Source organism: Dermacentor silvarum, chromosome 10 (genome assembly GCF_013339745.2).
Source record: "Dermacentor silvarum isolate Dsil-2018 chromosome 10, BIME_Dsil_1.4, whole genome shotgun sequence".
Lineage (NCBI taxonomy): Eukaryota > Metazoa > Arthropoda > Arachnida > Ixodida > Ixodidae > Dermacentor > Dermacentor silvarum.
In genome coordinates this window covers 2,607,210-2,632,624 of record NC_051163.1, presented here as the reverse complement: position 1 = coordinate 2,632,624, position 25,415 = coordinate 2,607,210, and the positions used below count along the sequence as shown (strand labels likewise).

Here is a 25,415-nt window from a genome sequence, read left to right as displayed (position 1 = left end):
CAGCAAGAAAATGAAAAAGAAATTCTAGAACTAAAGATAAGACTAGCGGAGATGGGCGCGGGTTCTCGCGAAGGCACAAGTTCACCCGGATCGGCGTCATCCGACTCAGCTGCTTCCAGACCAAAGAGAATTTGCCCTAGAAAATTAATGGCTCCTTTTGACGAGCGAAGAGACGACTTGGATGCATATTTGCATCGGTTCGAGAGAATAGCCATCGGGCAAGGCTGGGAGAAGAGCGAGTGGGCTAACGCCTTAAGCCTATGTTTGGTGGGTGAAGCGTTGAGTTGTATATGGGCGTATGTCAGCTGAAGAATCACTAGACTACGACAAGGTGAAAAATACTTTATTACAGAGATTCAGGTTGACGGCAGAAGGGTTTCGAGAGAAGTTTCGCTCATGCAAGCCAGAAGACTCGGAGACAGGCAAACGTTTGCGTGCCGACTAACTAACTACTTTGAAGGGGATAGAGCTTTCAGAGACTGACAAAACGTATGAAGCAGTTCGTGACAAAGTCGTAGGTGAACAATTTCTGGCCAGGTGCAGTAACAGTCTGGCAATATTTCTCAAGGAAAGAAAGTTGCAAACAGTAAAGCAGATGGCCGAACAAGCCGAACAGTTTGTAGAAGCACAAGGATTGAAGAATTTGGGAAAGAGTGATAAAGATACGCACGCAGCAGCGGTAGAAGAGGTGAGGAATCAAGGACAAATGAACAGACCAAGGGGACCGCAGAGGTGTTTCCTATGTAATCGGCTGGGTCATGTAGCGATGAACTGTCGGGTGAGAGGTAATCGTCACGAAGCACCGGTAGTTTGCCAGTTGTGCCAAAAGAAAGGTCACAGAGCAGATGAATGCAGGACTAGTTACATGGATCAGACTGCATGCATTATGAGCACAAGAGAGGATGGACAGGGAGGACAGAACATGCCTGTAGTGGAAGGCGAGGTAGAAGGGCACAAGGTTACAGTGCTGAGAGACACAGGAGCAAATACAATTTAGTGAGGAAAAGTTTAGTGCCGCATGAAAGCATGACCGGATACTTTAAACCAGTGATCTTGGTAGACAAGTCAGTCAAGTATCTGCCAGAGGCACAGATCCAAATATCGACACCCTTCTATACAGGACTAGTCACAGCTAGATGTGTAGACGATCCCCTCTATGATTTTGATTGTGGGAAATGTACCGGGAGCGAGGAAAGCAGATGACCCTGACCCAAATTGGAAGAAGACCGAGAAGGACGTAGAAGAGAAGGAACGCTTAGAAGCGCGAAAGGTGGAAATGCAAGACACAGACGTAGCCGCTGTAGTACAAACACGAGCAAGTAGCAAGGGCATCAAACCTTTGCCAGCATTGCAGGTTACGGCCGTGAATGGGTTAAATATAACGGTAGCAGAGTTTCGAGAATTGCAGAACAAGGATGAGTCGATAAGAAAGTGTGAACAGAAGATAGGAGAACGGGTGCAAAGGAAAAGGAGTCGGACAGTAGCGGAGTTATAAAGAAGAATGATTTATTGTACCGGAGATGTATATTTAGTTCAGGTAGGGAAGTATTACAGTTGATGGTCCCGAAGAAACTGAGGGATAAAGTACTGAAGTTAGGGCATGATAGTGTAACGGCAGGTCACCAGGGAATCAAAGACACGTTACAAAAAATAACAGAAGAGTTCTTTTGGCTGGGAGTGCAGAGTGACGTGAAACGATATGTAAAAGCATGTGACGTATGCCAAAAGGCGATGGCTAAGGGGAAAAACGAGGAGAAGACTGGTGTTTGTTTGGCGATTGCCGATGACAAGGACATAGGATTGACGATAGAGCCAACCAAGTGTGAGATAGGCTACAGGACTAGGGAATTTGTGGGGCACAAATTGGGAACGGGACGAGTCGGGCCCAAGGAGGATACACGAGATACGATACAAGCAGTGGGCAGGCCCCAGGCAGAAAAACAAGGTCGAGGAAGGATTTTCAGACCTACCCGAGCAAATAGAAGTTGGGCGGAGCGAGATGCAGTGTTTAACAGAGGAGCCCGTGCATATAAAGCTAAGGCGACGTATAACAGATATGATGAGAGGGAGCCTTACTTTCCACATAGAGTATATTAAGGGACGACAGAACGTGGGGGGCAGATTACATGAGTAGGGCGATGGATTGACTAAGCAGTGAGAACATAACGCGGACAAAACAAATGTACATATTTGAAGTGGTGCGAACAATGAACTCATGAGCGTTGTGAACAGTGCAAACAGTGAAATGTGCGCGGTAGTGCAGTGAAGTGTGGTGATGAGTGGTAAGCGAAGACGACGCACAGAAAGGCACCCAAGTCACAAGAGTCAAGTTCGCCACCAAGAAAGAAGACGGACAGAAAGCAGTTTTTTGAGAAAAAACTCTTAAAAAGGGGAGCCATGTCATGAGTAAGACGCCGGCGGCGCCATAAAAGAAGAAAAAGACGATGTGAGCGGAGCGTTCCGAACGGCACGAGCTCTCGAGGCGCGTGAGCCGAGCCGTAATCGAGGGATGAACGGCGCTGTCTGAGGATTATCGACGTGGTTCCGGGCCAGGAAGGTCGCATCGCCAGCACCGCACTGGCGACGGGAGACTTGGGGGTCTGGCCGAGTCCGTGACGTTGGCCGTCCAAGGCGTGGCCGTCGACCTCGGCAAGTTCGGGCGAGGCTCCTGGACGAGCTGCAGCTTCTCACGGCAGGACCAGGCACCCCAGAGAGGCTCCCCCTTCTGCGGCAGACCGGCACGGTTGATCCTCCTCGGGACGCCACGTCGGCACTCTTGAAGGAGTTGGGACGCGTCCCGACGCTAGGCCTAGGCAGGTAGGCCTAAGCTACGGCGACCGCCGTTGCGGACGAGCCGACGAGCTCATCACCGACGAAGCACCAGCGAGCTCCCTACTGGTAAAGAGACGACGCGCCGACAACAAGGCAAAAGCGACTATAGCATCAACGAGTACACCGACTGCTGGAGAAAAGGGACCGACGAGCTTCGAACTCGGACAGACGTGCAACGACGAACGCAGCAAGGTGACTCTTTGCTTGTAGCGTCTCTGAGATAAGACAGGGTTGCCTGACTGTGAAGAGTTAGCCGCCACGGACGCGCATAGGCGCCAAGTAGAATGTGTTGCACATTAGGCTTCGTATTTTAGTTTGTATTTTTATTAGTATTTCTTCCCGTAGTGTGCTTAGATGTGCTTGATTTTTAGTTTTGAGTGTGTGTGTTATTAAAAAAATCTGTTTGCTGTGTCGCCATCCGTCTTCCTTCCCCATCTCGTCTAACACCCGCACGCCTCCGAGATCGGTGACAACAAAACACATCACACAAGTGCACCGGATCGACGCGTAAAGGGCTTCGTTGTTTACGCTTCCCCCGGGACCCAGAGCGAAGGAAGAGATGGGAAGCCCAAGTAAAGCGGTATCACTGGAAGGCAACAGATAGCTCCTACATTTGCGAGGTAAGTGTCAAGAAAGTTTAGACTATCGCATCGTGTTTTTCATATAAATAAGAAAGTATTCTCTGATCCTCGCTCACATACCTACTTTCGCTCACGAACTAAGCACTGCACCGATGCTGTCTGAGTAGCCTATGGTTTGCGAGCGCGCGTCGCATAGGCTTTTGCCGTTTTGATCGGCGCAGTCTATGCGAGTAGTACCCTTATTTTAAGGACTGACCAAAATGCTTCGCCGCGAAATAGCCTTCCATTAGCTACAAATCGTCATGTAAACCACCTATTTTACTTTTTCACGGGAAGCACACATTGTGTGTCTCTTGTTTCTTGTTTTTTTTTTCTCAGTTTCTTTTTTCGCTACTGGTTATTTGGGACTAAAGAACGCAGTGCTTCTTCTGGGGAGAGCGGCTGTTGTGTACGTGGCAAGCGAAGCATTGTGATTTTCTCTATTCTCAGCAGATATCTTGCGTATCTCAGGTTGTTACGTTATATAGCTGATTTTTTAGACGAATATATTTGTGGCGTGGTGCTCGTAAGCCGATGGTCATTCGTGCTCATTCCCGATCGTAGTGGGTACTGTGACGGTCTTTAAATGCCTGTGCACTGTATGCCCAGGTGTAGTAGAGTTAAGGGGCATCATGGGACCAAAATGTTTCGGCGCTTTCTGGCATGGTGTCTGTTGTAGCCTATGCATTTCTTCGAAACGTGTGAAGCGAGGTAATACAGCATTACTTCTGCGAAAATTTATTTTTAGGCACTGTAATGGGTTCTCTGTATTTACAAGGCAACTTTTCATATCAATAATCACTTTTGTTGTTTTACTTGTACTTAGAAACACTTTGAAGAGGTCCAGTACGAGGGAAATCGACAGGATGGGCGCCGTCTGTTAAAGTCAACAGCCCTACATCATCATGGACTATACTTTCGAAGTGAAAAACATTGCTAATCTGTATTTGACTGTCTTAGTTTCATTTACGGTTTTTGTACGCGATATGTATGCAGTGTTGTTTATTTTTTCAATGTAGTTATCAGTGTTCTAATGGTTATTATAAAATGTTCTGTACTCGCCATCGATGTGTTTGGCTGATGCGACGTATTTGATGGTAGCTGATGTATTCTGGCTGGATATCTTGATTAATATTACCCGCGGTTGCGTTTTCTTGTTTGCATTCTTGTTTTCGATTTATATTGTGTGTAATAATGTTGATGTACTCACTTGAAACCCCCCCCCCCCACGTAATGAATAAATAAAAAAAAAAAACTCTCCCTATCCCGAATTGTGTGTCGAGCCTACCTTGCGAATTTTTTTTATCTCGTCTTCCAACATAACCTTCAGGCGCCACACGTACAGTGCATATAATTTTTCATGTACATATCTCTTTCATGATTGATTGTACTAGACATAAGGCAATGTATTTTGTGCATCGTTTGGTTTCTTGTGTGTACTACGCAAGATTGACACAGACAAGTTACGTTACATGTTTCTCTACAGCACTAACAAAACCTTATTTTCACATCACAGTTATTTTTACACCACCTTAATCCTGTCAGCACACAGTTTTGTGGGCAAAAAAAAAAAAGCAAAATTGCGCGTAAATATCGTCAAATAATTGCAACGAACGCGAAGAGCACGCGCAACGCAAGGGAAACTAACCGCCGTGGCCGAGTGGCTGGCTACGGTAAAGGAGGCGTGACGTGTAAACCAAAATACAACAGTGAAAAAGAAAAACTTCCACACACAGGGGGTCGCAAACCTTATATACCAAGCATCGAAGCGCAAAAAAAAAAAATAGTGCGTATTTCAAACATACACACGGCATAATAAATGTAAATTGAATTAGGCAACTTGGGGCATGTTCCCGGCGCCATACATTTACGTCTTGGACCTTCGACGAGTTAACGGCTATTGGTTATAAAGATGTGCAGATGCGATACCGATAAAAAAATCCTCACCAAGGCAAAGCACTTGGAAGTGCGCCGCGAGTAACACTATTTATGAACGCAAGCGTAGCCGAGTCTCAGCTCGTGTGACTCAATATGGCGGCGCCAGCGGGGTTGTCTCCACCCTGGACGGCGGCGCTGGGCATCGAGGCACCCTAATGCCATTACATTCGCGGCGCCACCGGTCCAAATTCATCCCGCACCCGGTGCCTATAGCAGTAACCAAGTTTTTTTCTACTTTGCTGCTGGCTCAAATTTTTGTGAGGAGCGTAATCTTGAACACGTCATGTTTAAAATGTTCTGCACTTGGTTACAGGAATATTAGCTCTTTATTTGGCTGGCTAAGCTCTGCGCCACCAGATGGCTGGACCAAGCATTCCGATCAGGCCGCTCACTTACGTATGTCTACGAAGCTCCCTCATCACAGCGGCATGGAGGGGGCTTTAGTTTACGCCTCTGGCTATCCATCCCACCTGAACATATTGATTACGGTTGTTCAGAGAAGATGAAATCCAAGAAATAAATAATTATGGTATGCCAATTAACCAAAGCTTTATAATTAGTTTATCGTGGGGAACTGTATCAAATGATTTACTATAATCTAGGAATATTACATCAATTTGACTGTTAGTATCAAGACAAACTGCGAAGGTGTGGACCATACTAACCAATTGTGTTGTAGTTGAGAATCTTTTTCGAAATCCATGTTGATTATTTGTTAAAACTGAGTGCTCTTCTAGGAATTCGTTTAATTTGTGAGCTATTATGTGTTCGATAAGTTTACAACACAATGATGTTAAATAGATCGGGCGATAATTTTGTAATAGATGGTCGTCTTTCTTGAATATCAGCACAACTCAGGCTGACTACAGTCATTTGGCAATTCCGCTGATAACAAAGAGACATGAAAAATAACTGTATTTTGCAACAGACTCGGCAAAGCGACAAAGAAATATGTTAGGGATATTGTCAGGCCCGCAAGAAGTTTTAGTCTTTGAGTCAAGCAACATAGCAATCAACGCCAGGATAAGATATTAAGTTTACATTTACAGCTTTGTCCGCATTTTTGGTGGGTAGAGAAGCACTAGGGGCAGAAAATACACCATGGAAATAGTCATTGAAGTGTTGAGCAATGGCGGTCTGATCAGATATTATTGAACTATCGACAAAAACTTGTGATATGGGTTTCTTTATTCGCCGATATAGTTCCAAAATTTCTTTGGATTATGAGTCGATAAAATTAATAACTTTAGTTCGTGTAGTTGTCTAATACTGTGCTATTGCTATCAATACCTCACCCCTTTCGAGAGGAACAGCGATTTTTTTCAATTGTTAAAACTGTCTCTCTTCTGTTTCCTAGATGACGGCCTCGAGCCCTTGGGCTCTGGCGTCATCTAGGGCTCGAGGCCGTCATCTATGAAACAGAAGAGACACAGTTTTAACAATTGAAAAAAGGTCTCACAAATCTGCTACACAAATAAAGTTTATTCCTCCTCCTCCTGTTCTGTTTCCTAGAAAAATGAAGCCCCCAGGATTGACGTCAGCTTACATGCGAAGCTTATTTTCCATTTTTGCAACCACTTGAAAGAATCGGCAGGACCCCCATACTCCTTCCCTCACTATTACAACCAAACACCTTAAAGGGCCCCTAAACCTAGTGTTGCAGCTATGCACGAGTCTACAACGAACACGTAGTCGCGAGAATTTTTCAAAATGGTGCCGTAATAGCGGAGTTACACGCGTTCGATGATCGAAACACGGCCCTCGCTCGTGTTGCTCTTTCTTTCACTACTCTACTACTAAGTGGTTCGTTTTCTCAAGTGGTTCTTGAGAAAATTCGCTTTTGCGAAAATTTCGTTGTTGCAAAATGTGACAGCACAGATAGGTAATGAGTTGCAGAACAAAACTTTACTGTCAAAATTTTGTTAGCCTACTTTGGCAAGCTTTGCTCGAGGATGTAGAACCGCATTGCTGACAGTATAAAGTGGGCCACATGCATCGATCAGCAGTGGCAGCACTGCCGTGGAGCAGTATTCTCGGTTAGCTGCTTTTGGAGACACAATCACTTATACGAGATTTTGCGTAACGCGGCACCGGACGCAGATCAACAGCGCTCCACGCATGCAGCAGCATTTCTCCAGCGCACGCTGTCGACCGTAGGCGCCGACGCATCCGGTGCCAAGCACGGAAGTGATCGCATCTCGTGTACCCGAAGGCAAATCGAGATTACGGCCCCTTCGCGTAAATCTACGTCAGGCGCCAAATCCGCACGTGATGTCTGTCAGGTGGCACCAAAACCAGCGTTCTTGAAGCAAGGGATGAGTATTCCCGGACGATCGCTCAATCACGGCCCGATGCGTGGCACTCCATGTTGCGACCGCCATCTCAAGCGCCATAAACAATTCCAAGTCGGTGGGATGTGGATTACCTCGTTTTTGACGCATTTTTCTCTTCGATGCACACATTACACATTGCACTAGGTGCGCAAAAACAGTCGTCACATGTAGGCAGCGCAACATGTGTGCCGCTTCAAACGGGCGATCAACAAACAAGAAGGCGGCCACGACGTGTTTCCCGTGGATGCGATTTCTTTCGGCGCTTGCTTGTTTTTGCAAACAAAAATGGTGGCGCCCACACAAGTGTAATGTGGTGGTATTTTACGAAAATTTTTGTGCAAAGAAATCGCATTTACGCACATTTTGAAGCCTGCAGGATTGTAATACAGCGACATTTCGTTGTCGAGAGGTACAAAAATATTTAGTTGCGAGAATTTCGCTATGGCGGGTTTCAACTGTATATAATTGTGGAGCGGTGGGGTCAGGCCGTGAGGTTCGCCTTGACGTGGCGTTCTATTCAGGAATGTGTCCATTCGGCAACGAGTAGCGCCCAGATTTGTATACACCTTAAATACCAGATATTGACATACGCGCCTGAGTCCTGGGGAAAGTTGTGTGTCCCCTAAAGTTGATCCCATTTTGTCCCACGAATATCATCTCACTCTTCATGGCCACAATGCCCTATCCTGCCAGCTAGTTGGCATGCACTCATGATATGCCCTCACAACCACAGCATATGGTGTGCGAGGCACATCTTATCGCACTTGGACTTCATATGGAACATAACAGCGACGGCAAAAATTTGCCTGGAGTGTCCATATAATCGCTATTCCAATAAAATTTATTGCACCATAATTCACTGTGGTCAAGCGCACAATGCTCATACTCCATACCAATGAGGTATTTGTGAAATCTGTGCATGTAAGGAACTTATTTGCCGAAACCACGATGCTCCCGACCCTTTCAAAAGAAAGAACACCGGTGCTATCAATTCTTTTTGAGCAAGAATTAACCCCTTAGCAATACAGAAATTGTACATTCCATCAAGAACATAATGCCCGTCGTGCAAATAAATAACATACAGAGCATACATGCTCATGGCAGAGTCATACAAAATCAACACACACGACACGTCTTTAATGTTCCAATGTCTTTAATGCACTAAGAGGCAACATATTTAAGGAATGTAGACAATGCAAGATGTGCAGTGTTTGACCAACTGTTAGTACAGAGTCCAAGGACACAGCTATGAACAATGTTGAAAATGGTTGTAAGCACTTCAAGGGTTGACCGTGAGTGTCCTCTTACCACCGAGAGCGTTGACAACGACCTCGTCTGCCACCTCTGTCCATTCCAAAAGCACGGTTCTCCTCGTCGCGTCGTTTTTTCCAGGCATCAAAGCGGTCGGCCATTGTATACAGAGCTTGAGGAACATCTTGGTTAGCTTCTTCCAATATACTGATCAGCTCACGAGCTTGTCTCCAGTTCTCACGGGTTACTAATGTGATTGACTCACCGCGACGCCTGCCAGGAGATAAAGAACATTCAATTCAATAAGAGACATACATATCTTGTAAACATCACTGTTACAACAGATCGCAAATCAGCAAGCAAGAAAATGGCATGAGGGTCCCAGCAACACTTTTCCTCTATGGTATCTCCGCATGTAAGAACGGCAGAAGCAAAAATAAGTATGGTAATAAATGCATGTGAGCAAGCAAGTTTATCAAATGCAGGATGCTCAAAATACAAGCAAGTGCAGAGCTGCCTTGAACAATGTTGCGCAGCTCTCCATTTCACTCTGTTATGCTGAGATAAGGTGAAGAGCAGAGGCAGAGTGTCCTAGAATGATTGTAGATCCATGGGGAAGTTTTTTTTTTCTTTTCTCTAAGTACAGGCAACTCTATTAGAAGTACTACAGTGGCCTAGACTACTTGGAGAGTAGCTCAATCGCCAAGTGAATATATACAAGGGTATGGCGTGCTCTAACATGGAAGAGTGTGAAGCTCTGCAGTGGGCAGCTGCAGCCGGTGCTGCTGTGCCTAGAGTGTACTAGAATACGGTTGAGTGGGACGAGCGGCTGGGGCGGCGCATGCTTTACAGTGAGGCGCCCGACGATGAAAAATACGGTGGCGGTGCTGTGATCGAAGCTGGATTGGGCCGCATCAAGGTCACGTTTTGTAATAAAACTGCAGTGCAACATTCTAGTTTCCGCCTTCCACGCGTAACAGAATGCGGAGTAATTGGTACGGGGTCATTTATTGCAGTCGGACCTCGAGCGCCGAAAAAGTTTTCGTTAGCCATTCTATATGCTAATCTTTGGCCGTAAGCTGTATGTGGAAAAAAAAAAAAGTAAAGAAGGAAGCCGGCGTGGTAGCCTAGTTAGTGGCTAGATAGTGGATACGGCCTTGTGCTATTTAACTGTAACTTGCGGAATTTGACGGGAACGACATGGAAAAACACTCATGCATTTCTATTTAGGTGCACGTTAAAGAACCCCAGGTTATGAAAACTAACCCGGGTGCCTCATAATCACATCGTGGTTTTGCCAGGTAGAACCAAAGAATTTGTTTAAATTAGCAAGGGTGGCTGACCGGGCATGCTGGTAAAGTTGCATCTTTGGTTAGCAGCGCGACGATCTACATGGGAAGCTAGAGAAGGGACAGGAAAGAGCGCTCTTTCCTGTCACTTCTCTAGCTTCCCATGTAGATCATTGTGCTGCTAACCAAAAATGCAGTTTTAATGGGTTGCAAACATGGTTAGACTGTCTAAAAAAAGCTTTCCTTGCCTAAATCAAGTTAGCAGATTTACAGGCTGCCCCAAAACGGGACATTTATGTTGAATGACAGCTAGGAACTTGTAAAGCAGGACTTATTAACACCCTTATTATTATTAACACCCTTATTATTATGAACACCCACACTTATTGACCAGTTGCCATCACCCAAAAAGATCACCTGCTCGTGATGCCTGCGGCAGAAAGGATGTTCCACATCCGCCCTTAGGTTTGTGAGTGGTGGTGCTGGCTAACACCCCCAGGGTTAATTCTAGTTGTAAAAAATAAATAGCCCAGAAAATGGATGAGAAAACGGCTCCGCAGTAGCTCAATGGTGAGAGCATCGCACGCGTAATGCGAAGATGTGGGTTTGTTCCACACCAGCGGACAGTAGTTTTTTCATCCGTTTTCATTTCCATTATTTTATCATTTCTTTAATTCAATTAGTAAGTACAAGTAATTTCCCCTATGTTATCCTTGTTTGTTGGCTTCTTATGATATGATAATAAAAATCGGGCCCCTCGGTTCCCTTTCTTCTCGTTCACATATGAGATGGTTTTGCCTGCTATGAATATTATTTTTGCGAATGAAAGTATTATGTGCAGTATTCACTAATAAGTGTGTTACTGCGAACATGTGTGCTTATTCCCCCGGTCGGGAGTTCTCACTTTTTCAATTAGAGAAATTTCTTCGGGGACAACTATGATACAGTGGCTATGGGCATTCAGCAGCAGACTACACACAGCTGCTAGAGAAAAAGGATTGCTGCTGGACCCGTCAGGCTCATTTATTATTCAAGTTTATTCAAGATTTTAAAAATCTTAACAAGCTACTTCTGCACTCCCGAGCTTCATCGTGAGAGTTTCATGTATGAAGCTGCTCATCAGGAGAATGCGGGAGGCTACAGTCACGTACTTCATTCACTTGCAGTCCCTTGCTGCTGAAATGATAGCCTTCTACATGACTTGAATGTATGCATCTTTATAAAGAAGACAACTGCGAGAAAGCTAAGAACCGTGAAATATCTCTACCTACACCAACAAAAGAGACTTGGACATTGTTACTGCAACTAGCACCTTGTTTTGAGTTCCATTTTTAGAGCGAAACTGTCTCTTACATTGACTTTCCCGCTGCTGCTGTCTTGCCGAATAGCTCTTACCCAACGCATAGGTCACACTAAAAGTAAGGTCGTCATCACTCCATCATTGTTGTGCCATTGTCATCCTTGCTGGTTGCTGGCTTCAATCTTGCACAATTGGCCATTACCAGATAAAAGTTGCAAATAAGCACCAGATATAGTGTGAGTTAGGGCAGCCCGATTGGCCAGTGCGAACAATAGATACAGTGCAAAATAAGGCAGCCAACTGTACCGGCTGTAGTGAAAACCCGATATAGACCCTTATTGAGGAATAGTTTGCTCTAGAGAAACGAGATGGTGCTATCGGTAGCGCGCCACTGATAGCTGAATGACAAAGCTCTTAGTGTGTACGCCTTGACTGAAACGCATCTGCAAGATTTGGAGCAGGCACCTGTTATCGACAATATTGTATGAAAAGTGTGCAACAGAACGACCGGTCAGTACAGCTAGTTGGTTTAACATGATGATGATGATGTAAACGCGCTTAAAAGACGTGGCCGAAAAGTGCGCTATGTCTGTCTCGTCTTCACCTATCGTCCACGTCTTTTAACTCTTAATGTACCGGGTCCATTGTTGCATCGTTAGCTTCTATCGATGGTATGTGACGCCGCTTTCGGGACTTTCCGCGCCGCTCACGGACACACTGCGTTATCGGACATGAAGGAGAACTATATTTTAGTTTTCTAAGCAGTTCCCTTTTTTCCCGTGAGGTGGCGATTTTTGAATGCCCTTTGAAGTTTTTGTGATCGTCAAAGTAGAAAGCAAAAATGTCAGTCTCCGAGAGCGGCGCGCACACTTTGAAAGATCGCAGATCTCGTGATTCCATCGCATCTGTGGCTGATTTTATCGATGAATGGAGCAGCAGCGAGTCGGAGGATGCTGCTTTTTCCTCGGACTTTGAGTCTGAGAGCGACGACACAAACCAGCCCAGAACATCGGCGGCCACAGCCTGGCACGCCGAACTGTAGTGCTTGCAGTTAAAAATTTTTGTAGTGGAATACCTGTTCAATGAAAAATTGATTTTTTTCAGATATAGTGCCGATTAGACAGCAATACATTCGTACATCTCATAATTTTTGTTTAATTTTTTTTTCTTAGTAGACACAAGCGTGTCTTTACAAACTTTGTTCAATTTTATCCAACGATCTTGGTTTTGGCAATTTTGATCTTTTTTATAACATACACCTCGTTAATAAAACTTTTATGCGTGAAAAGTGCATTCACTATGCTTTTTGTTTATGTATTACACAAAATATTGAGTGCAGTAGTTCCTTTAGAAAAAAAAAAAAATATGGCGTAACCTACAAAAAATACCTACATTCCCCATGGTAGGGAAAGAGTTAAGCGCAATTACATCATCGTCATAAAATGATTGGGTCAAGAAAAGACGTAGGTGTAGGCAGGCTAATTAGGTGAGGTATAAAGTGGCAAAGGGTACAAGAGACATGTAAGGAGCATTTATTGATTAGCTGCACATGAGAAGGAAAAAAAGACATGGCTGGGAGTAGCTTACCTATGGACAGGTAGTGATAGCAGAGATCAAAATCGAGAATTGATTGATTGTAATAGAAATGATGTTGTCACAAGCTCTTGTAACAGAAGACAGAAAGAGCGCGAATGACCATGGAGACAGTTAGTAGAGAAGGAAGACAATGTTCGGCTGGCTGCCTTTGTACCGGTCCCGAAAAACGCCAACCATTCAGATTTATCTGCCTTGCATATTTAATCAAACGCTTCGCGCGTAACATTTGGTGGAGCTTTGCGGGGTAACTCCCACGACCAACAACAGAGCCGTCAGTACCAGACCTTCGTAGAAGCTGCCACTTTGCCGGACTTTTGCCATCGACCACCATCATGCCTAGAGACAAAGATGTTCCCAGTACTGCATCGGCAGGACCAGCCCCGATTCAGCACTACCAAGAGCCACGCACATTCTCCACAAAGGTAGGAGAAGATGTCCATGAGTGGCTCACCCATTATGAAAGGGTAAGCCAGTACAATAACTGAAACACTGCCTCCCAACTGAGGAACGTTATTTTCTTTTGAACCGACACGGCGATGGTAAGGTATGACAACCATGCGGACGCATTAACTACCCGGGCCTGTTTCGTTGAGGAGATCAAAAAGTCTTTTGGCAATTTGGATGCTAAGAAGAAACGAGTGAAATTAACGTTAGTCCAGAGGGCTCAGGTCCCCGGAGAGACTTGCACCACATTCATCGAGGAAGTTCTAAAATTGTACAAGAACGTAAACCCTCGAATGTCGGAAGAGAATAAGGTGGGACACCTTTTAAAGGGAATCGCGGAAGATGTGTACCATTTCCTCATTGGAAAAGACAACCTGATAAGGCACTGCTGTACCTTCGAAACACTGAAGATTCGTCGAATTACACCAAAATTTGGACGGCTAACTAACGTGATGACTGTGGCCAGTGCTGACACGAATTCTCCACCAGACATAACGTCCACCGTTCGGCAGATTGTCTGTGAGGAGCTCCTTTGACACGAAGAACAGGCATGTTATGTGGCGCCACATTACAGCTCCTACGCTTTCAGAGACGCCGTTTGTGCCACCCCCTTGACTCCTTGGCAGCATTCGATAAACGCAGCGGACTTTGGCAGCTATCGACCTGCACGACCTGTATGACCTGAACCAACCGTCCTATAACGATTTTTTTGACCGAAGCCTTGATCAGTGCCCACGCAACGTTCGTCCATGAAAACCAGCCACTGCTGTCTCAACGCACGGCCGAACATTGTCAGCCTCCCGAAGTTCGCTCTATGCCAGTGTGCTACAGCTGTGGTACACCAGGTCACATAGCTGGGTACTGTAGCAAACGTCGACCATCGAGCGATGGGCGATGTCGTCTACGTGGCACAGTGGTCGTATCATGGACACGCACTGGCCAGGGAACACCGTTCTAGCAGGCCACTTCCGAGAAGTATGCAATGTAACTCCACCCTAGGAAGCTACTTTGGAGAAGGAAGAACCTGTAGCCGCGTCTGCGTCTGATCGCACTTTGACACCACCACCAGGCTTCAGAGCGTAACGGTCACCATCTCCCCGGCGGCGCATCCCGTCATCGTCTCCAAGTCACCCCCGCCGGAAAACTAGTCAGCACGGCCGATGGAGGTGAGGTCGCTGGGAAATCTTTGCTGCCGACGGATATACTATTTTGATGCAGAAGAATAGGGTTCATGTGTTTATTGACAGTGTCTCTACCGTGGCTTTAGTTGACACGGGCTCAAATGTTCCCGTCGCGAGTGTGCTGTTTAAATGTGTTCTAGGTCGCAAGGTCATGTTTCGGTCATAAGCGTGAGGCGTTGGTGTCGCTCCTTGCGAAACAGTCTTCGGTATTCCGACTTTGCGCAGCACGATGGCCCGCCATCGATCCCTGTGTCTAAAACACATCACCGCATCGACACAGGATCTGCCCAACCGATACGACAAAAACATGTCTTGTGTCGCCCCCAGAGCGCAAGATAATCAGTGATCAAGTCGAAGAAATGTTAAACAAAAGAGTCATTCAAGAGTCATCTAGCCCTTGGGCAGCACCAGTGATATTGGTGAAAAAGAAAGACGGTACGTGGCGATCCTGTGTTTATTACCGATTGCTAAATACCGTTACTAAAAAGAGACGTGTACCCGTTTCCGCGAATTGAAGACACGATCGATTGCCTTTTTGCGGCCTCTTACTTTTTCTGTTGACATTTGTAATGCCCAACGGATTATTTAAATTTAACGTAACGTCATGCCTTTCGGGCTGTGCAACAAGCACGCAACGTTTGAATGGCTCACGGACACTATACTGCGCGGTTTGAAATGGGAAGTTTGCATGTGCTACCTGGACGACGTTGTGATCATCGAGCGAACATTTAGTGAGCATAACAAGCGTCTGGAGTTGGTGCTGAACTGCTTGGAGAAGGCTGGCCTTGTCCTCAATTCTAAGTGTCATTTTGGGGAATGACAAACTCTTGTGCTGGGAAATCAGGTCAATAAAGAAGGCATCTGACCAGATCCCCAAAAGACTGCGGCTGTAGAGGCATTTAAGGAACCTCACAGTGTCAAGCAGTTAGTTTTTTTGGCTTTTGCTCCTGCTTTCGCCGATTCATTCCCAGATTTGCTGACATGGCCCATCCTCTTACGCGCCTTCTCCAGAAAGGCGTTCCTTTTGAGTGGACCATAGAGTGCGACTCCTCGTTTCGTCAATGAAAGTTTCTGTTGACATTGCAGCCTATTCACTACTTCGATCCCTCAGCACCAACAGAGGTTCACATCAATGCAAGTGGTGTTGGCATGGGCTCTGTGCTTGTTCAGCACATCGGCAAAAGTGAGCACGTGATCTCATACGCTAGCCGTTCCTTGAGTTGCTCCGAGCGCATTTATACAGTTACCAAGCAAGAGTGCTAGGCGGTCATCTTCGTGGTTCGTTCATACCTCTTCGGGTGCCCTTTCACAGTGGTCACGGATCCTCATTCACTGTGCTGGCTCGTGAATCTTCGGGATCCTTCTGGTCGACTTGCGCTTTGGGCCCTCCATCTACAGGAGTACGATTTTGTTGTTTCCTACAAGAGCGGTCGACTACATGCCGATGCTGACTGTCTCTCTCGAATGCCACTTCCAACGACTGAATGAGACACTGATAACTTCAATCAATACATCGCTTTTGTATCACCGGCATTTTCTGATATGGGTACCTTCACATCTAAGCAGCAGAAGGACAAGAGCTGGGAGCTGCTCTTCGTGACCGCACAGGAGCGTTTAGAAAATAGCCGTTTTTGCCTATGTGACGGCATCCTGTACAAGAAGAGCTACTCGACTACTGGTGCGCGCTACCTTTTAATTGTCTTCAAGAACCTCCGTGTTCCAAGTACTATGCACCATGCATGACGATCGAACTTCAGGCCATCTTGGCTCCACACGAACACTCTACCGTGCTCAAGAACGTTTTTACTCGCCCAAGATGCATCACGATACCGAGCGGTACGTCGCCAGTTGCACCGAATGCCAGCGTTACAAACGAACTACAAACACCGCATGGTCGACTTCAGCCAGTTCCGCCTTCCAGCACCCCTCTTAAACAAGTTGGTGTAGATCTCCGTTGGTGTATGTCACGCTTCGAAGAAAATGGCGGAATGTCCAGAATAGCGGCTCAGAGCCGCTATTCTGGACATTCCGCCATTTTCTTCGAAGCATGACGTACGCGCGACGCTTACAAAATGGCGCCGATAGCCCCGATTTGCTTTCGTAACGTGACGCAAATTTGACGTTTCGCCTAAGAAACTGTAATGTAGGCATTGAACATAGCGTGGGTGATAAAGCAAAACAGTTTTCCTCCCCAGTAAAAATAAAGCAGCTAGCTCAAGGCATACGATTATTCCATGAAAATCGTTTCTCGCTTCCGTCGTCTGCATGCGCGCAGGCTGTCGTCTGCTTCATTAGGTAGGATGCGTGTCCTCGGGAAACGGAATGAGTCATCGTATATTGGCGCCCACGCGCTTGCTTTCTACCTTGAGACAACATACGCGACCTGCCAGTGATGATCAGCGCACGCTCTAGGCCGCGTTATCGCTATCTCGTGATACGCAAGTGACTCAGCCAGACTCGTCTGGCTGAGAAGCGGCCGAATATCATCGATAGCGTTGCGCACGCCACAGGTATCCGCTTGCACGACGCAAGCGCCGGCACCAGCATCTCTTGTTCACTTCGCTGCTTACTCGCACCGCGAGAGGAAACTTCAAGACGCCGCCTTGCGTGCATTTATTTTTATAAATTAAAAAGTCGCCATTGTCATAGCCTTTGATGACGCAAAAAGACATTAATATTGATTACAATACAAACGCAGTGGCGAAAAGTGCAAAAAGTCGCAAGAAGTTTGCTAGTTTCAACCAATATTATTTCAAATAAACGTGTTTTTAATAAAAATGATGGTTCAAAACACAAATGCCAACACCACCCGAGAGCGATGCAAATGCTATGAGCACGCATTGTGAACAAAAGATTTTCATCGCCCCAAATGACAGGGAAAATGCGGCGATAGGCATGCCTCTCGACCGCCGTTGCATATGGCCGCTCATTACCATAATTCGCGCGGCTCGTCGCACCACAAATTATGGCGGAAAATCTGTGCAATGGTGGCCCAGCGCAACGTCACGCAACGTCAAATTGACGTTTACGAAACGGCCCTTCCTGTGACGCTCTTCACGGGATATTCTTTCAGCCAATCAACAACTGACATGCCGGCTATCTTGGAATGCCACCACATATTCACGAAATTGCAGATGCATTCCACGGGCTTCTGCACGCTACCGTACACTTTCTTTTTAAAGCGCTAAAGTCGCAATATAGGTGCCAAGGACCACAAAAGAGTATTAGTCGATAAAATTTGCAGCTCCACGTCACGTTTCGATTCTGACGAAAACGCAAAATTGCATTTTGCAAAACTTCCGTTTCCCGGCACAAATTTCAAAACACGTGACCTCTGGACAGCCAATGAGACAGCCAAGATGGCGGATAATGGCGGCCGTGCAACCATGCGTGTCCAGAATAGAGCCCCAGGTACGATTTCCGCTGCTGACTATGGCGATGCGGACTCCGCCGCTTCGTTTCGGTTGTGCGCTAGTGCCGTTTCTGCTCTTCTGCATCGCACATTTAAGGCTCTTTAACGCAAAAACGTATAGCCTTCGAGATTTATGGTTGGTGTATGGCAGCCATGAAGTGAAGCATATCCTCCGAGATGCGCACCAGCCGTCCGTGGCTTTTGGCTGCCTATTTGGGAGCGCCGAATAATTCGAAAATATCGAATACCTGAATTCGAATCGAAGCGAATAACGAATTTAGAATTATTCAATCGAATATTCGACAATACCGTATATTCGCCCATCCCTACAGTAATTTTCGCTGATAGATGCACAAATTCCCTGAGCTTTCTCTGAGTTTTTCCAGAATATTCAAAATACCTGAGAATTCCCTGTTTTCCCGGTTGGTAAACACCCTGAATCTATGTTATGCGAAGCAATATGCGGAGAGCCTACCAAGTTAACGAAACGACCATGAGTGCACCAATACGTAGGCGGCTGTTTCATGACCTACATGACACGCATGTCCATGCCCTATCATTTATGTCCAAACCCATTTCAGTGGTTTTTGAGTGCGAACCTTTTTTCGCTGAGCCATTGTCACTTTTGCTGAGTCAAGCTCATGACTATGACTTCTACCACATCCTTTAGTATTTCCTTCACTTAGTGCCCACGTCCGAACCCATTCCAGTGGTTTTTCAGTGTTAATCATTTTTTAAATAATTTTTGCTGAGTCAGTAATTTGCGAGTCATGCTCATGACTACGAATTCCACCATCATCCTTCAGTGTTTCCTTCACTTGGTACCCATGTCCGAACCCATTATAGTTACATACCAAGTTAACGAAATGACCATGAGAGCAACAAGACATAGGCGGATGTTTCATGACCTACATGACACACGTCACAATATTCATGTCATGACCCATCATTTATGTTCGCCTTACACTATTGTGTCCTACTATGCCATATTTAGTACCTACCAAGTTAACGAAACGACTGTGAGAGCACGAAGACGTAGGCGGCTAGATAGATATATAGATAGATACTGTCAAAGAGGCAAATGTTCGTCAAGAAATGCTTTGCATTTAAAAAATGATTTTGCAATTGCTACAGCAACGTCCTACATCACACCTCCAGTCAAACACTGTATTACCTTCTCCAAAGCCATCTTTGGTAGTGATAGATTTCACTCAGAAGTAAAATTTAGGTACTTGAGGTAAGCAGAATGTTAAATTTACTCTACAAGCTTAATTTTGTAGGTCTATTCCTTGCCACAACTGCACAGAAATGGCAAAAATAAGTCACGTCCACAAATGTGTACACCGTGACTGAAGGGGTTATGCTCGTCTGCCTCGCTACACACTTGACACCATGTTTCCTTGCTTTGCTCATGACAATAATTCTTGCCAAGGTCCTCTGTCAAGCAGAAGCGCGACGTATTGCTCGGCTACATAACCTTGCCTCGCTGTACCGGTCAAAGATAAGCGACGACAGTTGTCGCCTACATGTATATTTTGATCCTGGTGACTTCGTGTGGCTCTGGACACCTTTACAGAAGCGCTGCTTGCGCCAGTTCTTGGCCCACTATGTTGGGCCCTACGTTATACTCGAACGCCTCAGCGAGGTAAACTATCGCATAGCATGCCTCACAAACAGTGGACGACACTCTGCCAAAACCGAAATCACACACCTTGCCCGCCTTAAGCTTTACAATCCACGAACAACTGACTGACTTGCCCGACGGGCATCTGCCAACGGGGAAATGTCACGAGCTCTTGTAACAGAGGACAGAAGTAAGAATGTAGGACTGGGTGTGTTGGTTGACCTGCCTGGACTGGGCGTGTTGGTCACTACCTGAATGCGACTGCGCATTGATAAAACTGTGATAGCGCTTTGAGCTTATATAGGCGCCCATCTGTGTATGTGTTTTCTCCCACTTGGTCCGCGCCTTTGCGCCTTGCTCTTCAGAAGAGGTCAGAAAGAGCGCAAATGAGCATGGGGACAGGTAGTAGAGAAGGAAGATGACGTTCGGCTGGCTGCATAGAGTTTCATATTACTATAACTAGAGGGCAATGTGGCGCTGCGATCGTTCAACTATCATGGGAATGATGGGAAGTACAGGCTACGGATTGGTATTCTGTTGACTGGCGAACTAGTCTACAGGTATTCTTTTGTCAGTTTTGGTTTCGCTAGTTTTGCTCCAAGCGCAGTTGCTACAATCCGTAGAACACAAACTTACTTGTGGTAGGAAAGGTTGCTGCTTCCTGGCTGTAGTCTGCTGTCGCAAAACGGGTAAGCGCAAAGCCACGACATAACAGTTGCTGGCGCGCACTTCAGAAGAAGCGGTACGTCAACATAAGATAGTGAAGCATGCTCGTAAGAGGCCACAAGCGTCCAAGATAGCACTGCAGCAGATGTGTTTAAAAGTACTCGAAGACGTTCAGCAATCGTGACAGCCGATGCAGCCTTTCGAAAGAGCGAGAGAGTTCGCAAGTGCGTCTGCGCAGACGCAAGTGCGTCTGCGAGAAAAGTTCACTTTCCCCGCGTTCGCAGCAAGCAGGCGTCTCTCAAAGGCGCAACACTTTTCTCATAATACAAAATTTTTATTCCCACAAATATTTGACGAGTATTTTTTATATAAGCACATGCATGGTTGTTATTGCTGTTGTGAAAGTAAATAAATAGTTATTCAATGGCGCTAAATCAGGCAGAACGATGCATACCCTGGTGGTAAACCATGCTTCAATCTCAAAGTCATACAAACTTTATTCAATGTATTATGCATTATATAAAACACAACATAAATAAAATTAATTTTTGCACGAAAATGTTTTAATACAGCTTCGTTTACTGCGCCGCATGCAAACACCACCAGTTTCAAGACAGAAGTCAATCCGAAGCCTGTACTTCCCATCATTCCCATGTAGGTTGAGGCGACGTTCAGGAGAACCCCCGTAGACACTAGCGCCACTTTTCCCTCTAGGTTTTTTATTTAGAAACTCTATGGCTGGCTGCCTTAGTACCAGTCCCCAAAAACTCCAACCAACCCCAACTCGCACGTTGTGCTTAGCTCAATCTCTGGGAACTACCGCCACAATGGCAACATAGCAGGCATGGCTAGCGTGCTGGAGCGAATTTGCTGTGCAAACCGTGCTTCTCCCGAGTCACCGCCCGAGCATATGTCACCGGGACATGCGCCGATTGGCCTCTCGAGTGGCCGCCCCCGGGTGCCCTCTCCACCCGAGCTCTCATTCCCTGAGCGCATCGTCACGGTGGCAGATGCTCACATGCCAGTCAGGATTGCCAGGTTTAGTGACTTCTCGCCAAATAGGGTACTTTTAGAGGCTCCTGGTGACCGAAAATCGTAGTTTGCGACTTCCTGGCTTCACTTGGCAGTGGTAATTGCTATACTATAGGTATAGCGCCCAAATCACACTCCCTGCAACGGCTCCCTCGAAGCAACAGCCCCAACAGTCAGATCTTGAAGCCCATGCTTTTGCATTTTGCAAGCAGCGGAAGCAAAATTCAGGAGCTGCCATATGGCTAGTGCCATATGCCACAGCTGCCATATGGCTAGTGGGCCCCTTCAACTCCTGTGCTGTCAGGACTGCCCAAGATGCTTCATACGTAGTGCTCATTGGCCGAGATCACCGCTTCAGGCAGTCTCTCAGGGACGGTTAATTAAAGAGGCTCACCGAGTTTTTCTCTTGGTGGTGTACAACAGCTCTCTCTGAGTACCTAGTCTTAAAGGCTATGCTTTCCTGTGCTGCGCTGGACAGAAGCAATAGGTGATGTCCTAGTCCCACCCCAAGCGACAGTTACCTCAAAATGTTTCTACGCGAGAGCGACTGCAGTAAATATGCCTCACGGCAGCCATGACATTACAGGTCATTGTGGTCATTACGACACAATAATATGTTATAACATTTGTTTTCTTCTGTTATTCTCGTTTGGAATCAGTGCAGCAGAAAAACTAGTTTTTTTTGCGCCTTTTCTTCTATATTGTCGCGTCGAAAATTGGCAGTTTGTCATACCGTGGCTACTTCTTGGAAATTTCCGGCTACTTTTTCTCCAAAAGACTTGGCAACCCTGAATTGCCTGCAACGAGTTGGACCACTAACTAGTCAGTCCTAGCGCAGCAGGCGCACATACTCGATCGGTCTTGCGGTGAGCGTTTGCCTGTAAGCACCATGACAGTCACAGACTAATGCATCTCCACATAACTGCCACTCAATGATGTTTCGGCATGGCATCAGAGCGGACCCCTTCACGGCCCTCGTTTCTGCAAGACTCCTAGCTACGAACTTAATGTCCTTTAATGCGGTTGACACCAACAGCATGAGGCACGTTTGCCTTCGCAACCCTCTGCTTTCTGCCAGCAGGAACGATCCCATCCTTGGACAGCCCTTTGACGATGTCGACCGCTCGGATGTGTATTCTAGCCCTATGCCAGTTACAGGTTTTCTCAGTTGTTTGCGGGCACGTCCTTGGTTCCCCTCCCTATCTTTCCCTCTTCGCATCTCTCTCTCGCTCAGTTGTTTGAGACGCATGCAGAGCAGGTGCCTACTAGACTCTCCGTCGTGCTGTTCTCACTTGCTGGCGGCTTTTTGTCCTGAGCGCAGTTGAGTGCCTTATGTGCTGCATTGGATATGCTTGCTGGCCTCCCTTTGTCCCGAGCGTCGTTCAGTGCCATGTGCCACGTCGGAGCGAACCCGCTCGGCCGGCTCACTTGCGGGCCTTTTTCTGCCCTGAGCATAGGTCCGTGTCGTACTGGAGCCACCCTACTTAGTGCTGGCATAAACTCGCTCGCTAGCCTCCCTCTCCGAGGCGCAGTTCAGTGACCAAGGTGCTGCGTTGGAGCCACCCCGCTTATATGCTGGCACAAATATGCCGCTCACTGGCCTCCCTTTGTCCCGAGCACCTTTCTTGGATGAATGCACCGCGGTGCAGCCTTCCCACTCTGCTGTAGGTGTGAGCTCGCTCGCCTGTCTTTGTCATGGAGATGTACAATCCAGCTTAAGTGCTTGGGTGAGCCATCGGGCCACCTTGTGCGCTGAGCATTCACACGGCAGCAGTACAGCTTTGTTGTGCACTACCGGAGAGGGAGTTAAAACCGGAGAGGGAGTGGTGGCAGATGCCTTGTTGCACACCCCTGTTTAGGCATCTGACATTCCTGTCCGCCACTCCGGCGAGCATTCGCACCAATTAGAAGCTAGAGCCTCAGTCTCCAATGGCTCGAAAGGCGTGAACCCTATCCACTCAGCAAAGACCAGAGCCTTTGTTTCTTATGACTCGAATGGCAGGAACGGCACGAACCTGATGGTGAAGTGATCCCCAGATTATCAGCCTTGGGAGAGGATGTGTACCTGGTGGACCCCATTACTTCCGCTGGTATCGTCTTCAGCAGGCAAGGGCTGCTAAAGTATGTGGGGATTGAGGTATGTGCTCATGCCATTGCGTGGGCTTCACCTGTTCTGCTGTCCCTACGCCTCTCCCTGTTCCACTCTCAACCGGTTTCAACGGTGGCGCCTCCACTCACGGTTTCCTTGTGGTGGGGGCTCTCGCGTTGCGGCGATAGCCCCCTGTCGGCTACTCACGACTGTGTATGGGTCTTTCTGACCTCCGCGACAGCACTAGGTACGTACATGCTTTCCTCTCGTCTGCCGACAACTTTGTGACTAGGACTTGAGCTTGCGCTCAGTGCCTTTGCCCGTGTGGTGAGCACGTACTTTGTGCTCCCCATTTCAGGACGCTAAGCTGAAGAGCGGTGCCTAGTGCTTGCACGAGGTCTTTGCACGTCGAGCTGCACTTATTGGAGGCCCAAGCCAAAGGAGACTGCCCAGCTAGCTCAGTCGGTAGAGCATGAGATTCTTAATCTCAGGGTCGTGAGTTCGGGCCCCACGTTGTGCGCTAGTGTGGGATCGTAGGGCCTTACAGGAGTACCGACCACTGTGGGTTTGAGCTTGGCGAGCCACAGGGACGTGTCAGCTATCGCCTCTAGTGCGCCGCTGCACGCGAGCTCAGGCCTACCGAGCGATGCACACAAGAACACAGTATTGCCCCGAGTTAACGGAAACAGTTTGTCTCGGGCAGCACCCAATACTGCACAAACGCCTGGTCCTGGGGTGGCACGGGAACCGAAGCGGTCTCGCACCAAGGGCGAAAATACAGACAGGGGCACCTCTTCCATTCAGGGATGGAAGCGGCCAAGGGAGTTTTGGAGCAGTTCGGGGAGCAGCAAATTTGGCACATTGGAGCAGGTTTGCAGCAAGAATTGTTCGTTTTGGAGCATGTTAGGTAAGGCTCAACATGAGTGAAATACAGACAAATCAAGAAAAGTTGTTATTTGATTTTGCACAACACTATTAGGTTATGGCGAATCAGTTCTGTGGAAACCCGCAAGGTGGAGGAAAGTTCACTAAAGAAAAAAAAAAATGTCGCACACCCGACAAAGGAAACCGATATACATTCCTTGACAAATAATATTAACTTATATACCGGATGTGCCAACTAAATGTGGCCAAGAAAAAAAGATAACCAAGGGATTTACGCAAACAGCACCCATTCTATGTTGATAGGCCGAAAGTTGTGCCGCTCAGATACCTGGCCAAGCATGACGCTCTTCACTACATCCACTCGTGCGTGCCATGTGTTCCAATGTGTGAAGCCTCGTGCGGGCAAACTCTCTGGGCTCATGCAGTCAATCAACAGCCAGCTACCCTTGCAACCCGCGGCCTGTGACATTATGGGACCCTTTCCCAAAAGCCGGCAAGGCTACGTTTTTCTCCTGGCTATCACAGACCACTTCACGAAATGGGTTAAACTTTTTCCTCTTCGCAAGTTAACGGCACGCGCAATCTAGGACAAGATGACCGAGGCCTTTAACTGGTCCGGCTTTCCGGTGAAGCTGATACCGGACAACACGTCCTACTTCACGGCCAAGGTGTTCATGGATGCGTGTGCCACCTTTGGCATCAGGCACTGCAAGACAACCTCAGGCCCACATAGATAACCCACAGGCCAACCTGAGCGAAAGAGCGGATTAACGGGAACCTCAAGCCCTTGGTCGCGGCCTTTGCCCGGAAACGCAGAGATTGGGATGCCTGTCTTAACGATATCGGCTAACCGTTTGACTGAGTACATGCTCACTTTTCTTAACTTCGGGAGCGAGCTGCCAAACCCCAAGGACCGTTTGGGT

General features: G+C 47.0%; 1 protein-coding gene across 2 annotated transcripts in view; it reads right to left on the bottom strand.

Moving 5' to 3' along the window:
• Window positions 1-8,845: 8,845 nt before the first annotated feature.
• Window positions 8,846-25,415, bottom strand: part of LOC119466402 (probable ATP-dependent RNA helicase DDX43) — a 176,023-nt gene continuing 159,453 nt past the window's right edge. For both annotated transcript variants that reach the window (XM_049657255.1, XM_049657256.1), the window contains one exon: window positions 8,846-9,247. In XM_049657255.1, coding sequence (XP_049513212.1) covers window positions 9,028-9,247 — 220 coding nt within the window. In that variant the 3' untranslated portion in view covers window positions 8,846-9,027. The remainder of the gene's footprint in view (window positions 9,248-25,415) is intronic.